Raw genomic sequence first — 20233 nt, forward strand, 5'->3', positions numbered from 1 at the left:
CTAAATAGAAATTAATTCCTTTCTTCTACAGAAGCACTTCAGAACAAAAGCATATTCCACTGTATTGTTCAATTGCTGTAGCAGTTCAAGGCGTTACCTCCTGTGGTCAATTACTTAAAAAGCAGTGTCTCCAAATAACACACTGTGTCATTTCCTTATTTTGTTTTTTTTTTTTTTACAAAGCTCATCTTTAAATTTATTTAAATACAACTGACTTCAATGTAATATAATATAATGTGAAATAATTCCTTTATTTCACAGTAAGCATGTATGTGTATTCAATAATCTAGAGCAAGTTGCTTTGAAGCAGTCAGTCTCAGTCAATGTTTTTATTTAAAAGACACTTAAATCACTGCACATACAGGCCAACAAACATAACCAGCCAATTCTTCAGCTAAAATCATCAACTTCTGTAAACAATCAAAGACTCACATTATATCATTAACATGTCACATACTAAGCTGAAGTGATCAAAAGAATCCTCTCTTGTTCTGTATATCATGACTGAAGTTGTCACCGCCCTCAAATAACTGCTAAAGCACACTGGAGTTTGAGAAAAGGATGTTTCTCAAGACAAACACTTACCAGCAAACTTGATATGAAATTTGTTTTCAGGCTTTAAAATCTGTACATACAAAGGACAATTTGGAGCAAAATCTTTTACTGCCCACGCTCTCAAAATTGTTTGGTGATCCTGAAACAACAGAAGTCAAAATATTAGGAGTGAAATTTAAAAACTTGGACCAAGTCAAAACTATGAAGTCATCAACCTGCTAAACAATCACAAACATAATTATAAAGTAAATATACCAAACAATTCATGAGAGCTTACTTTAAAGGGCACATCAATTCAACACAACAGTATCAGCAAAGTGGACCAATGGTGATGATAGGTACTTAAAAAAATAACAGAGACACAGAGGGAAGTTATCTAGATAAGCCTAAAACTGTTTTTTTGTTTGTTTGCTTTTCCAGAAAATTCCTGAGTCCGTCAGAAATGCCACATGCCACACAATTCCAACAATTTGACATTCTGGAAAAGGCCACTCACAGGTTCCCAGGGCTTAGGTGGTCGGAGACAGTTGAGGGATGTGCAAGAGAGGCAGATGGAATGACACAACATCAAATGAGGTCATCACTGTCAGTGGCTTCCCATCATCACCCAGTTGTCAAAACACACCCAAAGGGTGACACAGAGTGGACTCTACTGTAACTGGAGGACTAGCTAAGAAATATGATAACATTCTCTCATCATTGCAGTGGTATATGTTAAAATGAGGGAATAGGGGCTGCAGAAGACACACAAGGACATGTCTTGTGCTTTCTGAGGAAGCACAGGATCAGAAGCACGCCAGACTACTTCCACTCCACAACTCCTTACAAAAATGTACACACTGAACAAATCAGGAGCATTTCTCTTTGCCACAACCACATGTATTATTTTTGTTTCTTCTTTTTACATCCTGTTGTCAAGGCCTCACTAGACAATCTTTTAACCAACTGCTCCTAGGCTAATTCAAGCCTCTGCTCACTCTTGTTCTAGCCTAACCCTTCCACAACGGCCCCTTTTTAGGTGCAAGTAAGGCCAACCAATACCATACAACAAAAGACTGGACTGTTGGGCAGAGCAGAAGTGCCCTCTGAAGGAGCTGAGTGCCTTAGAGGACAAAGAAGTTTATAACAAGCGAAGAACACCTGGTAACCTTGGAACACCAAGCAGCAGACTGAGACCCTGTGCTCTCTCTGCTTCCTGCCTCGCTCTGGCCATAAACAAGAGAAGAAAGCATCCCTAGCCTTGATGCTATCTTTTTGGAATGATGGGTCTGTGCGTATCAACACCCACCATGGTGACATGTCACAAGCATGTGCAAACAAACAGCTTATACCTTTTCCCATGCCCAGCACCTGAGACATATAAAAGCCCAGTGCTGTAAGCCCTGGGTGGCCGTGAACACACACCAAAAGCATGTGCAAACTGAAGAGCTGATATCTTCCTCTTAACCTGAGATGTATGAAGGCCATGTGTTGCATAACCAGGGAGGCCATTGGCCTACACGGTCACTCTACCATGTGATAGTGGGCCCAGGTTGTCTCCCACAAGGGAACACTCCATCAAACTCTCTCTCCTCTGATTAATAAAAGCCTTTACTTCAACTAAAAGACTCTCTTTTGCTCAAATGAATGCATATGACTTTCATCCTCTACCAGTGGACTGAGGCTCTCTTTTCCTCTAAGAGATAGCCTGCTTAGTAGACCCTGATTAGCAAGAATAATTATATTGAAAAAAAAAAAAACAGAAACTTTAGAGTAAGAAATCTTGGACAGAAATTTTATTTGAGAGCTGTGCAGGATATATGAATAAAGAAAAGTTATTACGGATCTTAAAATAGAAGATTTCTGGGACTTACATTGTAGCACAGCATTAAGTCACTTGTGACGCCAGCATCCCACATCAGAATGTCCATCTGAGTTCCAGCTGCCCTGCTTCTGATTCAACTTTCTGATTATGGTTCAAATACCTGGGCCCTTCCCATTTGGAAAATCTGGATGAAATTCATGGCCCGTAGCTTTGGCAAGATCCAACCCCCTAGCTGTTCTGGCACTTGAGGAGTGAACCAGTTAACAGAAGACTGGTGTCTGTCTGCCTGTCTGTCTCTCTCTCTCTCTCTCTCTCGTAGACATAAGAGCTAACTACTTAAATATTCAGAATGCATAGTTTGTTCCTATAAGATTGATGAGTGGATTGATGAGTGCATCTCAGTACTTGCATTTTACTTAATAGCATTACACTTATACACCGTTGCCTCTAAAGTGTTCTTACATGTTCTGTCACTGGTCCTTGGTTCTCGGTTGAAATTTTTATAAGCTTTATTTATTTTTATTGCAAAGACAGATTTACAGAGAGAAAGTTTTCCATCTGCTGATTCACTCCCTAAATGGCCTCACTGGCCCGAGCCGAGCTGATCCAAAATCCAGAAATAGGAGCCTCCTTTTCGTCTCCCATGAGGGTGCAAGGTCACAAAGCTTTGGGTTATCCTTTGCTGCTTTCTCAGGCAACAAGCAGTGATCTGGATGGTAAGTGGAGCAGCTGGGACACAAACTGGTGTCCATATGGGACACACTGCTTGCGGTAGAATATTATTCCATTGAGCCATGGTGCCCGCTCTCTGCTGAAATTCTTACTTCCAGTTTAACTCATATTCCTCCTGATAACCCTTCCTTTTCCCAGAACAGTATACTAACACATGCCAAATCCTCACCTCCTCTCTTTATGCTTAATCCATTCCTGACAGTCAAAGTCCATTCTGCAATCCCTGACCTCCAACATTCTGCTAACAGAAGCGGTAGTACATGGTATTATTTTTCTTTCTTTCTTTTTTTTTTTTTGACAAGGTTTCTTGACAAACCTGTGGTCATGATGCTCAGCCCTGCTAAAGGCATCCCCTCTCAGGGACATCATTTTCTGTGAATACATCAAAATTCTGATAGGAAACCGTTAGTTGGTCTCATTCTAATTCCACATTTGTCCAGTCACATAATTGACTTCATCCAATTTTGAGTCTTTTTATAAGTTGTTCCTCACTAAGTGGGAAGGTCTGTGAAGTTGAAATCCATTATCTCCTCTTTGCTCACCCTAGCTCATCCTTTTGGCCCACTGTTCCCTTGCATTCACAGATGAGCAAGAATAGCAGTATTTGCTGCACAGGCCTACTGTCAGTATTAAGATGATAAAGCACCTGTTTATAAAACGGGTTGAAGACCTACGATGAAGCGTTCATGCTAAAGTCCCACAGATCTTCCCTGCTGTATTCATGCTTTTGTGTCCCCTGAAGAGACAGCAAATATTAACCTTGTAGCTGAATTATTAAGTAAGTAAAGGCAACATGCTATGGCATAAATGTCACATAAGGAATAGAAAAGTCATATTTTCCTAACGCAGATAACAAAATGAACATATAAAATGCTTTTAATTCATGCGCCAGGTATGAGAATGTTATTTTAACTTTCCTTCCTGATGGACTCATCCTTGAACAAGATGTACCACTCTGTCATCAAAAAAGAAAATATTGATTGTGATAACTGAACAAAAAAGAAGGCTGCAATAGGAAAAGGAGGAAACAGAAGCCGTTACCAGGTCGCCGAGGCCATCTGCGGCAAAGGCAGAGCATGTCACCTGAAGTCACTTCGCCCGGAAATCAGATTAGCATACATTGTCTCTGTGAAATGCAACTTTTCTAACAGATGTCTCTAAAAATTCTCTGTTTGTGTTCTAAGAACTTGCAATAAATCACTTTAATCTACATTAGTGATTTTTTAATGAAATTCAAATGATCCATGAAAAAGCTCATTTTAGATTTAATATTATACATGAATTATTTACCACTCATAAGAATTTATATTTGTCATTAGATTTTCATAATTGAGTCCATTATCCAGAAAATGATAAAAATTTTTCTTAACAAAAATCACAACTCAGTTTTCTAAATTTATAAATTCATTTGCAGCACTTTGCAATTTTAACATTCATGAATGGTTTATATATTTGATTATATTGCACTAATTTATCACATTTTATTTTTTAAGATCATAAATTTGTCAAGTAAAACTAAATTATAAAATTAAGTAACAGAGGTAAATAGATTTGTCCCAAATATATAGGTAATGGAATGGAGTAGTTAGCACATTTATAAAACAGAAAGTAAAAAGGTCTTAGGACAAATTAGACAACAAATCTCTCTTGAAAACATTCAAATCAATTTTGTCATAAAAAATTCTTGCCAAATATAACAACTGCCCGAGAAAAATTAACTCACAGAAGTCCTTATAAGCCTTTACACAGATAAGACTCAAAGTACTCAAAGTCAGGGCCTTTAGGCTTGAAGCCAAAATCTCCTGTATCTCTAAATTTAAAAAAAAAGAAAGAAAAATCGGTTACAAGTAGGCATGGAGATGAGTGGTGCAGGCAGGAGAAGCCCACACTGGAGCTCCTGACCTGCACCGGCAGGCCCAGCTCCGGACTCCAGCGCTCTGGCAAGCTCCATGGGAACTAGATTCCTGCCACACATGTGGAAGCCCGGACTGCATTCCTGACCTGTGGATTTGGCCCCTGCCAATGCAAGCCCATCGCTGCCTTCTGAGGAATGAACCAGCCAGAGGGGATTCGTCCTCTGTTTATATAAGATATCCCCTGCTTCTCAAAGTTTAAGGTTAGGTTAATTACACAGTGTATATGTAGCAACAAAAGCTAAAATAATTCTAACACAGAAAATCCATGCAATCGACGGTTAACTGGTTTAACATTGTAACAGAATTTTAACTATTATGCAGGCTATCATAATTTTTTCTTTTTTACTTTTTTTTTCTATTTGAAAGTCAGATATAGACAGAGAGGAGGAGAGACAGAGAGGAAGATCTTCTGTTTGTTGATTCACTCCCCAAGTGTCTGCAACAGTTGGATCTGTGCAGATCCAAAGCCAGGAGCTTCTTCCAGGTCTCCTATGTGCGTGCAGGGTCCTAAAGCTTTGGGCCATCCTCAGCTGGCTTCCCAGGCCATAAGCAGGGAGCTGGATGGGAAGCAGGCCGCCAGTACCGGAATCAGTGCCCATATGGGATTCCGGGTGTGTGCAAGGCGAGGAATCTAGCCACTAGGCTACTGCATTGGGCCCTGCAACTCATTTTAATTGATGTTTTAGAATATGGTTCAAATTGGACATATATTTTTTTTTACATAGATAATTCAGCAGTGGTCTTAAATAAAATACTTAAAATATGTAAGCAAAAATTCTAATAGATCCCAAACAATATTTGTTGTTATATTTCATAATATCTCAATTTGAAAGCTGAAAATCAGATCAAGCATTTTAATCAAATTAAGCTAATCAACTTTGCCATTCACATCCATCAGGTTTAACAGTGGTTCAGTTTTCATGAAGAAAATCTAAACCAAACTCAAGAAAACATTAAAGAAGTCATGGCATAGCATTTTGGAGCTTCTATATTTACCAAAACTCATTACAGCTATTAGCAAAATTCCATCCCTCTATCAGTGTGTAGCAGGAATTTTGCTTCTCACGTTTGACCTCCCTGACCTCTCTTTACTAACCTTGACTCTTGGCCTCTGGAAGCCTCCTCCTTCACATGGTTATTCAGACAATTCTCCAAGTGGCTCAGACACAGGTTACTGAATATGTTTAAGATTTATTTATTTTTATTGCAAAGTCAGATATACAGACAGGAGGAGAGGAAGATCTTCCCTTTAATAGCTCACTCCCCAAGTGGGCGCAACAGCCGGAGCTGAGCTGATCTGAAGCCAGGAGCCAGGAGCCCCTTCTGGGTCTTCCACGTGGGTACAGGGTCCCAAGACTTTGGGCTTTCCTTGACTGCTTTCCCAGACCACAGGTAGGAAGCTGGATGGGAAGCAGGGCCAACGCCACTGTCATCCTGAATGGAGAAAAGCTAGAACCCTTCCCACTGAGATCTGGAAGAAGACAAGGATGCCCGCTATCTCCACTGCTGTTCAACAGTCCTAGAGGTACTTGCAGAGGCCATAAGACAAGAAAAAGAAGTCAAAGGTATACAAATGGGGAACGAAGAAGTCAAGCTTTCACTATATGCAGATGACATGATCCTATACATAGAAAAACCAGGAGACTCAATACAGAAACTGCTAGAACTTATACGAGAGTTTGGCAGAGTGGCAGGATACAAAATTAGTGAACAAAACCCAACAGCCATAGTGTACGCAAAGAGCCCCAAGATGGAAAAAGATCTAACCAGCAAGATACCATTCAAAATAACAGCGAAAAGTATGAAGTATCTGGGAATAAATCTAACCAAAAGTGTAGGAGACCTATTCGAAGAAAACTACAAACTACTCAAAAAAGAAATTGAACAAGACCTCAAAAGATGGAATAACATCCCATGCTCCTGGATAGGTAAAATCAATATCATTAAAATGTCTATACTACCACAAACAATATATATTTTCAACGCAATTCCAATCAAATTGCCCAAAACATTCTTCACAGGACTGGACACAATGATTCAAAAATTCATCTGGAAACACAAAAAACCACGAATAGCTAGAACCATTCTAAAGAACAAGAAGTTAGCAGGGGGAATCACAATCCCGGACCTCTGGACATACTATAGAGCAGTGGTTATCAAAACAACCTGGCACTGACACAAAGATAGAGAGGAAGATCAATGGAACTGAATAGAAACACCAAAAGGGAACCCACACAGATACAGCCAAATAATCTTTGACAAAAAGACCAACGACAGTCCAAGCAAATGGGAAGGCCTCTTCAGTAAATGTTGTAGGGACAACTGGCTGATAGCCTGCAGAAACAAAAAGATAGACCCGCATCTATCACCATACACTAAGATCCAATCTACATGGATAAAAGACCTAAACCTACATCCAGAAACCTTCAAACTCTTGCAAGAAAATGTAGGAAATACCCTGCAAGACCTAGGAGTAGGTCCTGACTTTCTAAGAAGGACACCAAAAGCAATAGCAGTTAAGAACAGAATAAACAAATGGGACCTCATCAAACTAAGAAGCTTCTGTACAGCAAGAGAAACAATCAGCAAAGTAAAAAAACAACCCACAGAATGGGAGAAGATCTTTGCGCACTACATAGGTGATAGAGGGCTAATCTCCAGAATATACAAAGAATTCCAAAACAACCAAAACACCAAAACAAACAAACAAGCCACTCAAGAAATGGGCACGGGAAATGGGCAAACATTTCACAAAGGAACAAGCCCAAATGGCAAACAAACATATGAAAAAATGCTCCACTTCCCTGGCAATAAGGGAAATCCAAATGAAGACATTGATGAGATTCCACCTAATACCAGTAAGATTGGCTCACATAAAAAAGAACACCAACGACACTTGTTGGCAAGGATGTGGGGAAAAGGGAACCCTACTCCACTGCTGGTGGGGCTGCAGGTTGGTACAGCCTTTATGGAAATCAGTATGGAGAACACTTAAATAACTCAAAATCTGCATACCATATGATCCAGCAATAGCACTCCTAGGAATACATCCAAAACACCTGTTTCACGACAAACCAACATGTACCCCTATGTTCATAGCAGCACAATCAGTAACTGCCAAAACATGGAAGCAACCGAAATGCCCATCAACAGAAGATTGGATAAGAAAGCTTTGGTTCATCTACTCCATGGAATACTACTCAGCTATTAAAAAAAAACAAAATGCAGTTCTTTGTGGCTAAATGGGCACAACTGGAAACTATAATGATAAGGGAAATGAGCGAATCCCAAAAGGTTAGATACCACATGTTTGCCTTGATTTAACCTGTAATAATTTTTTGTTTGTTTTTGAACCTGTCATTGATACTGTCTCAACTCATGTGTTGTGAAAAATTGAACTTGCATTATTTTTAACATATTGTTTACCCAATACTATGTCAATCAATTTCATAACATTGTAAATTGTTGCTGATGTTTTGTAGGGGCTTTTAACTGACTGGAACTGTACTCTGTTAGCGCTACCTTCAGACCAGAGAAGGTCTCCCCTAGAAACTGCTGAACTTATCTGGACAATAAGATGCTGGACTCTATGCTAGGTATATGCTTGCAATGAAGGAATCCCAACTGAACTTGAACTGTGGTTATGCAGCAAGGTGGAAGAATCCACCATGAGGGGAGGGTTGTGGGAGGGATGAGAGGAATCCCAGTGCCTATAAAACTGTATCACATAATACAATGTTATTAATAAAAGAAAAAAAAGAAAGGCAATCATCCAAAAAAAAAGCATGTATTTTGTTGTTTTTAAAACAAGTATTTTATTCATCCTTTAACTATATCAATAGAATATGAAATTCTATGCTTATTCTCACTTACAGTTGTTTTAACACAATTTTTACCCCATGCTGAAGACAGCCTAACGGCCTAGGCACCTTGCTTCCACTGCGACAGCGTATAGGTATCCTCAGGGTGGTCTAGGTAGGGGTTGAGCTGGGGCTAGTGAAGTGGTGAGGACTTGGGACCTCCTGTGCATGTTTGGGTCCCAAGTGGATGGGCCGGGGTGGAATGGGGTTAGGGCACCAGGTTGCCATGCTGAGGTGGTGTGCTGGTGGATAGGGCTTTTAAACTCATTAATATGCTTGAGTCCCGGCTGGGGGAGGGGTGAGGTCAAAGGCCAACACTTGTGCCAGAGAACTGGGAAGGGTTGTGGATGACCAGGGAAGGGGGTTTGGAATAGGGTGGGGGGCTAAGGGAGCACACTGTAGTTGAGGAATGACTACAGGGGACATTTGCAGATTAGGCCACTGTATTTGCAGGTAAGCAATGGGGATGAGACCCAGCACTTTGGAGGAGGAAAGTTGGAGAATCTGTCTGGGTCAGACCAAGAAAACATGACATAAGATTGTTACAGCTCTGACTGATGTAACTGGAAGGATAAGGAGAAAACCTCCCCATAGGTCTTTACACAGGTCAATTCCTTAATGAAAGTGAACTTGATTAAGATTAGACATGAGAGTCCTTAATGAGCTGTAATATTTTTAATCACATAAAAGCTCAGCAGGTACCAGACTTTCTTGCTCTCCCAAGACATGCTCCGTGCAAGCACATGAGAATGACAAGGACACCGGCTTGATCACATCTGGCAAAAACTGAAGAGCAACTTTTCAAAAACAGTCTAAAATGACAGGATCATCACAGAGGAGTAATTACACTTCCCATGCACCTCCTAATGTAATTTCTCTAAGATTTGTAAGATTATATCCTTTCATAAAACATATTGGCCTATATACTTTTTAAACTGAGGAATCAAAGAAGAAAAATTTCTACTCTCCTGATTGGTTGTAAGCCAGATTGGAAGGAGGGGTGTGGATTGTGCTAACCATCTAGCCAGAAGCCAGACTCTGTGGGATACAACGGAGTGCCATGGAAGATGGGAGAAGGTCCATTCTGGACGCTAAGTTGTCCTCTACACTAGCATGGTTAATATTCAGCACAATACACAATTTGTCCAGGCTTTTATGTTTTCTGCTACTTTTATTTGCTTTGTTGTGCCTACTTATATGTAAAGATAGCTTAAAAACAAATAATATCCAGGCCTGGCACGGTGGCCTAGCAGCTGAAGTCCTTGCCTTCCACGTGCAGGGATCCCATACGCCACTGGTTCTAATCCTGGTGGCCCTGCATTCCATCCAGCTCCCTACTTGTGGTCTGGGAAAGCATTGGAAGATGGCCCAAAGTCTTGGGACCTGTAACCACATGGGAGACCCAGAATAGGCTCTGGGCTCCTGGCTTTGGATCAGCATAGCTCCAGCCATTGCGGTCACTGGGAAGTGAATCAGCAGATGGAAGATTTCCTCTTGGTCTCTCCTCCTCTGTATGTCTGACTTTGTAATAAAACGAAGTAAATCTTTTTAAAAAATCATAGATACTGGGGATATGGCTTCAAGCCTAAAGGCCCTCACTTTGAGCACTTTGAGTCTTATCTGTGTAAAGGCTTATAAGGACTTCTGTGAGTTAGTTTTTCTCTGGGCAGTTACTATTTTTGGGAAGAATTTTTATAACAAAATTGATTTGAATATTTTCAAGAGAGACTTGTTGTCTAATTTGTCATAAGGCCTTCTTACTTTTGGTTTTATAACTGTGTCTAGTAATTGTGTTTTATACATGTATGTTTGGTTAGTGAATCATCGGACAAAAGATCTTCTCTGTCTCTCCTCTCCGTATATCTGCCTTTCCAATAAAAATGAATAAATCTTTTAAAAAAAACAAATTATATCCAACTGACATGACCAAATACAAGCCCTTTAGCAAGAATTTTCATTTTTAACCACGTCCCAAGTTTATTTCTCAACAGACAGTAGAAACTTCCTTACATTCCTTGCACTCAAACATATATTAGAGTTACTTGTTTTACCAAAAGAGAAGGGATGCTAAATTTAGTGTTACTGATGGACAACTGTAAATTATTCCCTATCTTGTCCAACTAGCAAACCTCCAAACCATTTAGTCCCCAGGACCCAAGGATAGTCTATTGTTCCTCTGTTCAAGATACCCTATCAGTGGCATTAACCTCTCGGCTGGGTTTGCAAGGGGGCATCTCTTTTCTCCACCTGACCCTTTGTTGCTCTGCTAAACTTTTCCCAGCTGAAACTTTGAAGCTGATTCTGAATTTACACAGCTGTCCAATTTGACTGTTTGATTTGGCTTATCTTAGTGTGTCTGGTTTCAGCTTCTCAGTCACAGCTGTGAAACACTGATTGTATCCGGTGTTTGAATGAAAGCCAAATTTTAGGATACATGAGTGTACAACAAGTATAAGCAGTTCAACTAAAAATTTGCCCATTCTCTCACTGATATCTGAAGAAACATAAAGCTACCACCAAGGGTATCTCTTAACTTCTCAAAACAACAGGTTTGTTTTTCATGTAATTATTTTTCCTAGATGTACAGTTTACAAAACTCAATTAATTAAAAATATCATGAAACCTATGTGTGCACCGAGTCCTAAAAGACAAATCACTCTACAATTTCCATAATCCAAAGGGGCAGCCTTCTCTCTCTGTCCCTCTGTGATGAAACATAGTATGAATTACTCCATAAAGGTCTACAACTCATTCTTTTCTTCCTGCCATGTTCCTACATATTATTAGCTATGTTTGTCAGATTAAAATATTACCTTACATCTTCCTACTATGCAAGAATAGATTTCTTGTCTTTTGCCCTCAATTCATTCACATTTCCTCTTCCTGTTATCCTTTCAGCAGAGTGTGAGGTCATCTTGATGAGATTCCTGTGATATTGTGCTATGATTATATTCCTGATATAATATCATCTACTCTCTTCTATCAGTCCTTATTGTCTCCTCTGGCTATGGTGAATTTTCTAAAAATCTGTTGCATTAATCTCTTCTGGCTTCCACAACTAAATATCCCAGACAGGGTGATTTGCGGAGCAAACACGTATTTGCCCACCACTCTGGCAGAGTTGGTTTCATCTGAGAGCTCTGGCATTGCCTTGTAGAATACTGCCCTATCCACACACACCTCCACATGCAGCCTCAGTCTCTCCTTAAGCACAGGTACTGTTTTCTTACAAACACAACCTGATAGCCTTGTTTTTAACCATTTAAAGGCGCCTCTCCAAATCCTATCACATTCTAAAGGACTGGGAAGTTAGGGTTTCAACATGCACGTTCAGCTAAGAAAACTCAGTACAAAACATCTTCCTAGAAGAGAATGTCCTCAGACTTACCAGCCACTTCCAGCCATTTCTTGTTTCCCTCCATGGACAGCCCTGTTGAATTTCTCAGTCCCCAGCTGCCATGTGCTCACGCTCAGCCTGCTCTTCTACTTTGGGATAGAACCTAGTTTTTGCTTTGTTTTTGTTTTAATATTTACTTATTTTTATTGGAAAGAAAGACTTACAGAGAGAGCGAGAGAAAAAAAGATCTTCCATCTGATGGCTCACTCTGCAAGTGGCTGCAATAGCTGGAGATGACCTGATCTAAAGCCACGAGCCAGGAGTTTCTTCTGGGTCTCTGACATGGGCATAAGGTCCCAAGGCTTTGGGCCATTCCCTGATGCTTTTTCAGGCCATATGCAGGGAGCTGGATGAGAAGTGGAGCAGCTGGGACACAAACTGGTGCCCATATGGGATCCCAGCCCCCACAAGGAGAGGATTTACCACTAAGCCATTACTCTTGTCCCGGGATAGGGCGTTTTCACCAGAACCAGCAGATTACTATTCCATCCTCCACTCTAGATGCCCTACAGCATCTTTCTTCGTTCACTCCTTGGTCTGTCTCAGGGCTGTGCACTCTTGCAAATCTTTCATGCCTACAGATAACTTACTTTCTGTCTTCTATATAACTAGCATTCCAACAGAACAACAAAGTGTAACTGGAGGCATCCATTACTTTTGTGATGATTATTATTATTTTCCATGATAGCGTTTTGTAGGTACGGGATTCCTCTCTCCCCCTCCCTTTCTTCCCCCTTATTGTGCCCTTCCTGTCATCTCTCCCCATATTATTATAGTAGCTAAAGTCCTGCAGCAACAGTCACAAATCCAACATTCTACTATTTATGTGTATCATGATGTGGTAGGTACACGCAAAAGTAGAGACTCTGGGACCATACTGTCAAGATATATTTAAATTTCACTGGGAGTCTCACTTATATTTAGGAGTAGAGATGCACATTGTAATGTATCCTCACTTCCCAGTTTGCTAGTCTCCATTATGGAGATCAATTATTTTATATATATATATACACACATATACACACACACTTATTTACCTATGTATCTATTTATATTTCACATTTTGCATGAAGGTTGTCTCATGTCAGAGAAAACATATTGTAATGGTCCGTTTTGGGCTGACTTACTTCACTGAGTATAATGGCCTGATGCCGGGACCATTTACCTCCAGATGGTAGAATTTCATTCTTTTTATGGCTGTGTTGTATCCCATGGAGTAGGTATACCACAGTTTCTTTATCCATTCCTCCTTCAATGAACATCTGTGTTTTTTCCCTTATCTTTGTAATTGTGCAATTGTGTAATTGTTATCAATATAGGATTGCACGTTGCTTTCTCATACAAAAATCTCACTTCCTTTGGAAATATCCCCAGAAGCAGGATAGCTGGGTCATTTGGTACATCAGCTGTCAGCTGCTTGAGCACTCGACATATTGGCTGCCGTAGTGGCTGTACTAGTCTACGCTCTCAACAATGGTGGGATAGGCATGCACGTACTTTTCAAGTGCTGTGCCCATTGCCTGCATCTTTTCACTTTGGGCAGACATTCTGATTCTCCAGTTTAAGTTCTGAAAGTTTTCTGCATTTTCTTCTACGATTTATTTTTTCCATTGTCATCTTCTTGCTTTTTTTTTTCTTTCATTTCCTCCATGCTAAACAATTTTCATGTTTTCTAGTTATCTCTCAACTTTACATTTGGTCTGAGAAATCAGATTAGATTTCATTTCTAGTAATGTTCTCCTCTCTTTTCTAGGTCTCCTTTCTTAAATTCCTGTTGAGACACTGTTTCTCCTGACTACTCCTCTAATTTTCTTACTTTTTAAATATTTCCATTATTTAGGTTATTATACATTTTATTATTCTGAATTCTTCCACTCTTTAGGCTTATCTTCCAGGCCATTCATTCAATTTTCATTTGTTATCCTGTATTTAATTTTCAGGAGCTCTTGAGAGATAATGTCATGTTTCTTAGTTTTTTTTTTTTTTTGCTTTGTTTCATTTTGTTAACTAAACATTTTATATTCTGCTGTTCTTATTTTCTTTATGTGTCACCTTGTGTTGTTGCAAGGGTTATTACTAAATATATGAATTTTTGAAATCTATTCTTCTTCCAGAATTGTATGGCTCTGTTTCCTGTGTGTGTTTTTTTTTTTCTCCTGTATGCTTATTATCTGGCTGCTCATTCACTCTTCCTTGTTATTGATTTCCTCAGAAGTCTAGTGACATCTGTTAACTAGAACATCTGGGGGAGTGAAGTTCTCCATAGCCTATGTAGACCTATGCAAACACCAGGAACTAGCTTCTGGGACGTTTACTGTAGGAGGCTCAGCCTGGGATACTGTATCCTCAATGCACGCACACACACACATGCATACACATTATTTTTTTCTTGTGATAAACATTTTTCCCAGAAACAATGGCTCCACACTGGTATTTTTAAAGCCATGGGCCTGGTAGCTAAGATTCTTAGGACTCTTGACTCTCACAAGGTGAGTTCCCAAGAGTTCTAAGAATCTTAGCAACATGCTTTTAAGTCCCTTAATATCAGTTTGGTACCTGGGTCCTCATATGGAATGTCTATGAAAGGAGATATCCCTGGCTCAAATTCTCCAAATAACAAAACTTATGCTGCCAAAGATTGAGAAAGCAGTTAACAATAAATAGTTGGAGGGACTCAGGGAGCCTTGTTACCTTCCAGAATATGAACCATTGTTCATATATTTAGTCCTGCTCATAACCTTACTGTCCCAGACATCTGCTGTCTCTATTTCCTGAGGCTTGTGCGGTTCCGTTGTGAGAAGCAGCCAGCTGCTGACTTGTCTCATCTCTCCTCTTAAATTTTAGCTTCCTTCTGGCTTCTACGTTGGTTGCCACTCATCCATCTGCTTCTGGTTTCCATAATTTTGTTGGAGCCGTCCCACCTACCATAATCATTATTCTAGCAAGTTTTTTATTCATTTCCTGTCAATTAAGTAAAGTATCAGAAGAAAACAGAACTCTCCAATGAAGAACATGAAGGGTACTCTAGAAGGCATTACACACTTCTTTTTTCATGCTAGTACTTCCCTTTTTAAAAAAAGGTACCACAGATCCTGAAGCCTGCAAGGGTTCTGAAATGAAGTTAGTACTCATGGTGAGACATAACATCCACAACTACCTGAGGCAAACAGACTTGGTAATACACTCGGGCTCATTTACAATTATTTCTTCAACAAATTTGTTTTGGAGCACCTACCAATCCCAATCAGTTAAGAAATAATCGACACAGTGCTCAGGTCAGCTGAGCAGGATTGGGTCTGGATGAAGGTAACATTGGTGGAAAAGGAAAGGAGAATACATATTTAAAAATGTTAAAAGAAGTATTTATGAATTTCCCCATCGTGTGTTTGGTCTGTGCTCCATTCTTAGCTTCTTAGGGCTGCATTAGCCAAGCACTACTAACTGGATGGCTCAAGCAGCCTGAGCGGCATGGGGGCTGCTGAGAGCCGGAAGTGACAGCGTGCTCCACGCCTGCCTCTTTGGCTTGCCTGTGGCTACCTTTCCATTTATCTTGTGTCCGCATCGTGTCTGCCTTTAGATGTTCTTTTTAATAAAGACATAGGTCAGTTGGACATGGGTCACCCTAATGGCCTTACTGTCACTTGATTACCTCTGACAAAACCACATTTGGAAATACTTTCACATTCTGTAGTCTCAGGGGTGAGGACTTCCACATGCGTTTTCTGGAGATAACATTTAACTCATAGCATCCCTTTTCAAATGAAGGAAGTTGCTTTATTTATCTTTGTCAAGAATTAAGAAGTTCAGGTAAGGTAAAGTGTAGAGCACACAGTCTGTTGCAGTCAAGACTTAGCTAAAACTTAGGAAGTAGAACAGAGGATAAACTTTGCAATGCTCCACAAATAGACAAATCAGGTGCCCACAGCCCATGCTCATCTTGCCCACTCGTTGCAGATGCAACCAAGTGCTCTCCATTGTGCCTGATCACACAAATGTTAGACATGGAATCAATGGCTGAGAAAATAACACTATTTACTCCATGTAAAATATGAAGCATTTTTAAATCTAAAAATTAAAACATTTTTAAAAATAGAAGACATGGTGTGATCACTTTATGATCACTTTACTTTTTAAGTACTGAAAAGTTTATGAAACTTTACTCCTAAGAAACTCATTATAAAGATCCTGTAAGCCAAAACATACAAATCTGTGTTTCAAAATCACCTTTTAAAAAAAAATATACATATTCCCAGTCTCTACCCCAGATACTCTGGACACAGTTTTCATAAATGCATATTTATAAGAAACTCTCCAATTGATTCTTATGCAAATTGCCTGATTCATCTGCTTTGCTTTAGAGTTGAGGAATTTTTGAGGCCATTTTAGCAAAATTATATATCCCAGGACATACTTTCACTAAAAAAAGTGCAGGTTCAGTTTATACATGACTTCTTTCATTTTGATTAACAAAAAACTAGAGGGTAGTAGACACTTCCTTCAAGAGAACTTTTGTTGACACAATCAACTATGCAACTATCATTATGCTATTTAGGGTCAAGATAACAAGTAGTTGATTCCCTCAGTAGAGTTTGAAGATGACTAATATTTATTGTTCAAAGAGTTTGCAAAATGTCAAATTAACAGCAATTTTCTAAAGTGGTAACAACCACTTCCTAAAGCATATTTCTGGAAACTTACAGATGATGTCCTGTCCACTTCACAACGGCTACTCAAAATAAAACAGGCCTCAGCATCATCCATCCTAAGCAGACAGAAAAGCAAGAGTCACACAATGAAGGATCTTCCTGTTGTGCAAAACACAAACGGCAATGCTTTGGTATAGTACACGTACAACAGATAACAACTCCATTCATTGCAGCAAATGTTCATTGCTGGGTTTCCACTATAATTCATCAGCTTATGACAGTAGAAAAAAGAGTTGCTTTGTATGATTTTATATATTTCATATATGTATATATTTTTGAATACATTCAGGGGATGACAAAGGTCTTTATTTCACCACGAATTATATTTTAGCTGCAATGTTGCAATTAAACCAAAGGAGAGGCAGCAGAGCTGCTCAATGTGCAGGAGTCAAGCTTTACTGTTTATTTGTATTTACTGGAGCTGATTCATCATATTGTTACAGACCTCTGCTTCTCATGCTAAGACTCTGTACTTCTTAAATTTAGTAATAAAACAGTATGTTTTGGAACTTGACAAATAATGTTTTAGGAACACAAGAATGTTTGTTTTCAAAATCATGAATGATTTATCTGTCTGGAACACCACGAAATAATAAACCTTTCCAAACATAATATTTTCCATCAAGAGAAAAGATAAAAGTGCATGAAATCAGACCAAATCAAACAGTTCTGAAGGAATGTTGAGCCACAGTACTAAGATAATAGGAGTATTGGATAAGATTTTCTAAACCTTATTTTCAACAAATCAATTCAAATCTTATACAACTGACCTTTGAGATTGGTTTGCAGAATCCTACTCCTTGTTCCTAACACTGAGAAGTGTTTGGAAAACATCATTCTTAGCATTAAATCTCAAAGCTTTTACATGAAGTTTGGATTAAGAATTAATATAAAAATGAATGTTTGGCCATTCCAACTTCTTTCTTGGCTCAGTCTTGTGACAGTACCAGCTTGCTACCTCTCTCCTACTTTATCCCTACAAAGAAATGCTTCTTGAACATACAATTGCTTTTGCTGAGACCTCATTTCAGTACTATTAACAATAAATCAATCAACTTAGTCCTAAATAGTATCTAACTTAGATACTATTAGCATAATACTGATAACTCAAACTCATTTAACTGTGCTTACCACATAAGTTCATATTAATGTCTGCACAGGCATTATTCTTGCCTCACATAAACCCATACTCTCTCACAGCCCCCCCCCCCACACACACACTGAGGCAAACACAAATGTCCACACTCTTTAATACACACACACTATCATACACCCAAAAGTATACACCAACCATTCAAAAAATTCAAACACTTAATGCTGTAAAAGTCAGTGAGGAGAAACTTAAATCTGAAAGAGTATGTAGGACAATTCAGGAAAAATATCAAGTCAGGTTTTCAACCTCAAATGATGCCTGCCAAGGATCTCTCCTGGTTCCCCAGACTGATTATGCTGATTGCAACCATCTGCCCACCCTTCACTCAACACCTGCCACAAGACTTGCCAGCAATGCCTATGAGTACGCCCCCTTCAGGCCATCATGGCCAGTGCAGGCTCAGAAGGAAAGTGTGTAAGTACAGCTGTAAGCTTCCTGTATCCCGCAGCCTCTAGCGCCTCTGGCTTCTCACTGGAAGCAATGGGTGCTTCCTGCTCGGGATTTCCGCAAGCTTCTCAAAGTTCTGAGTCATTGTGTTGATATCTTAGATTTAACCCAAGATTTTGTTCATGGAAAGAAAACAGAAATGAGAGATTTGAGGTTTCACAGCGAGTTGGACACCCCAGCCCATCCCTGACAGCTTAAGGTAATTAGACCAGCACGCCCTTCTCACTGTGCTTATCCGAGCAATGTCTGCTAAATCCCTGTGCTGAGACAAGGTTACAACAGAGGAGCGAACATGCAGTTTTTATAGTTTGGAACTTCAATTTGACTGGCATAAGGCTAAGGCAAATTCTATATACATATCAGTTCGCAGGCTGCCAAGGGGCAGAGTGTAGAACAGAAATAAAAGCACTGATGGTAAGCAAAGCGATGCACAACTGGAAAGGATACCTACTTTGCCCTCAGTAGGTCCTGGTCTTTCAGGGCTGAACCTTGAAGGTAAATGACTCTTTGGGACCACATTGGAATCTGCAGTACTCTTCGAACTTGCACATCCATTTCAGTAGGACACAAAATCACAACATAATAATCCTAGTAAAACAAAAAGAACAATCAGACAGAAATAGTAATCCTTAAGTTATACTACACAGGAAAATAAAAATCTGTGAAAATTCTGAAATATGATAAAGTCGACATAAAATTTCACCAATGCACACAATTTAAGTTTAAAGATTGACTGTATTAAATCACACTACATTATATAGAAAACCTCATTAATCTGTAAATTCATCCAAATTTATCTCAAATATATCAATATCAAAAAGGAAATGCGATGAGTGACTGTACTGTTAGTTATAATCACATAATGATCCATAATGATCCTGAAATTAAACATAACATGTAGAAATGTTTAAGAAACATTTCATAATATATTGTTTAGGATCAAAATTGTGATCATGATTTATATCACTTGGTTTCTATGAACTGATCATTTTCAGCGATTCCTGATAAATATTTGCAGGAGAATTTCTAAACATGAAATATTGAGTACATTATTAAATAAAATACCACATATCAGACTCTTTCAAAATTTATGTTACTTGTAGAAAATACAAAAGCTTAGCAATTTAAAACAAGCAATTTATCTACAGGAATTAAAATTCTTTGGTTAATATTCATATTTCTTATTCTAACAAGAAATATTTAGTGGATAATGATTAAGATTGGAGAAAGGGGATCAAAACACAGACTGACAGATACAACCAGTTCCAGTGATACACAACATCTCTAGGTGATTTCACACCACACTATTCTATACTGTGCAAAGAACAAGGGGAGAGGACCCGGTAGACCCCGAGCATGGAAGAGTGGGGAGGTGGGGATGTGAATGGCCTGATAAAGTCAGTTTATGTCTCATGAATTTTTATAAAATAGCATAATAAGGTGCTTAAGTATCACATACTAATAAAAACAGAGCTGTGCATTTTGCATAATTAGCATTCCACTTGGAATGCCTGTGTTTGGGTCTGAGTCCTGTTCTGCTTCTGACTCCAGCTCCTGTGGAAATCATATCCTCACAGGGAGCAGGAAGTGTCTCCCGCTCCTGGGTCCCTGCTGCACAGACATGCCACAGGAATTGAATCCCAGGCTCCTGACATCAACCTGA

At 39.3% G+C, this 20233-nt stretch overlaps 1 protein-coding gene across 3 annotated transcripts in view; it reads right to left on the reverse strand.

Annotated features, from left to right (window-relative positions):
- The window catches only part of KCNT2 (potassium sodium-activated channel subfamily T member 2), a 336723-nt gene that overhangs the window by 143410 nt on the left and 173080 nt on the right, over positions 1 to 20233 (reverse strand). For all 3 annotated transcript variants that reach the window (XM_040985195.1, XM_040985194.1, XM_040985193.1), the window contains exons 11-13: positions 19022 to 19158; positions 16963 to 17026; positions 586 to 694 (exon numbers count right to left, since the gene is read on the reverse strand). In XM_040985195.1, coding sequence (XP_040841129.1) covers positions 586 to 694; positions 16963 to 17026; positions 19022 to 19158 — 310 coding nt within the window. The remainder of the gene's footprint in view (positions 1 to 585; positions 695 to 16962; positions 17027 to 19021; positions 19159 to 20233) is intronic.

This window comes from Ochotona curzoniae, unplaced genomic scaffold (assembly GCF_017591425.1).
Source record: "Ochotona curzoniae isolate NIBS_2020 unplaced genomic scaffold, NIBS_Ocur_1.0 contig_430, whole genome shotgun sequence".
Classification (NCBI taxonomy): Eukaryota; Metazoa; Chordata; class Mammalia; order Lagomorpha; family Ochotonidae; genus Ochotona; species Ochotona curzoniae.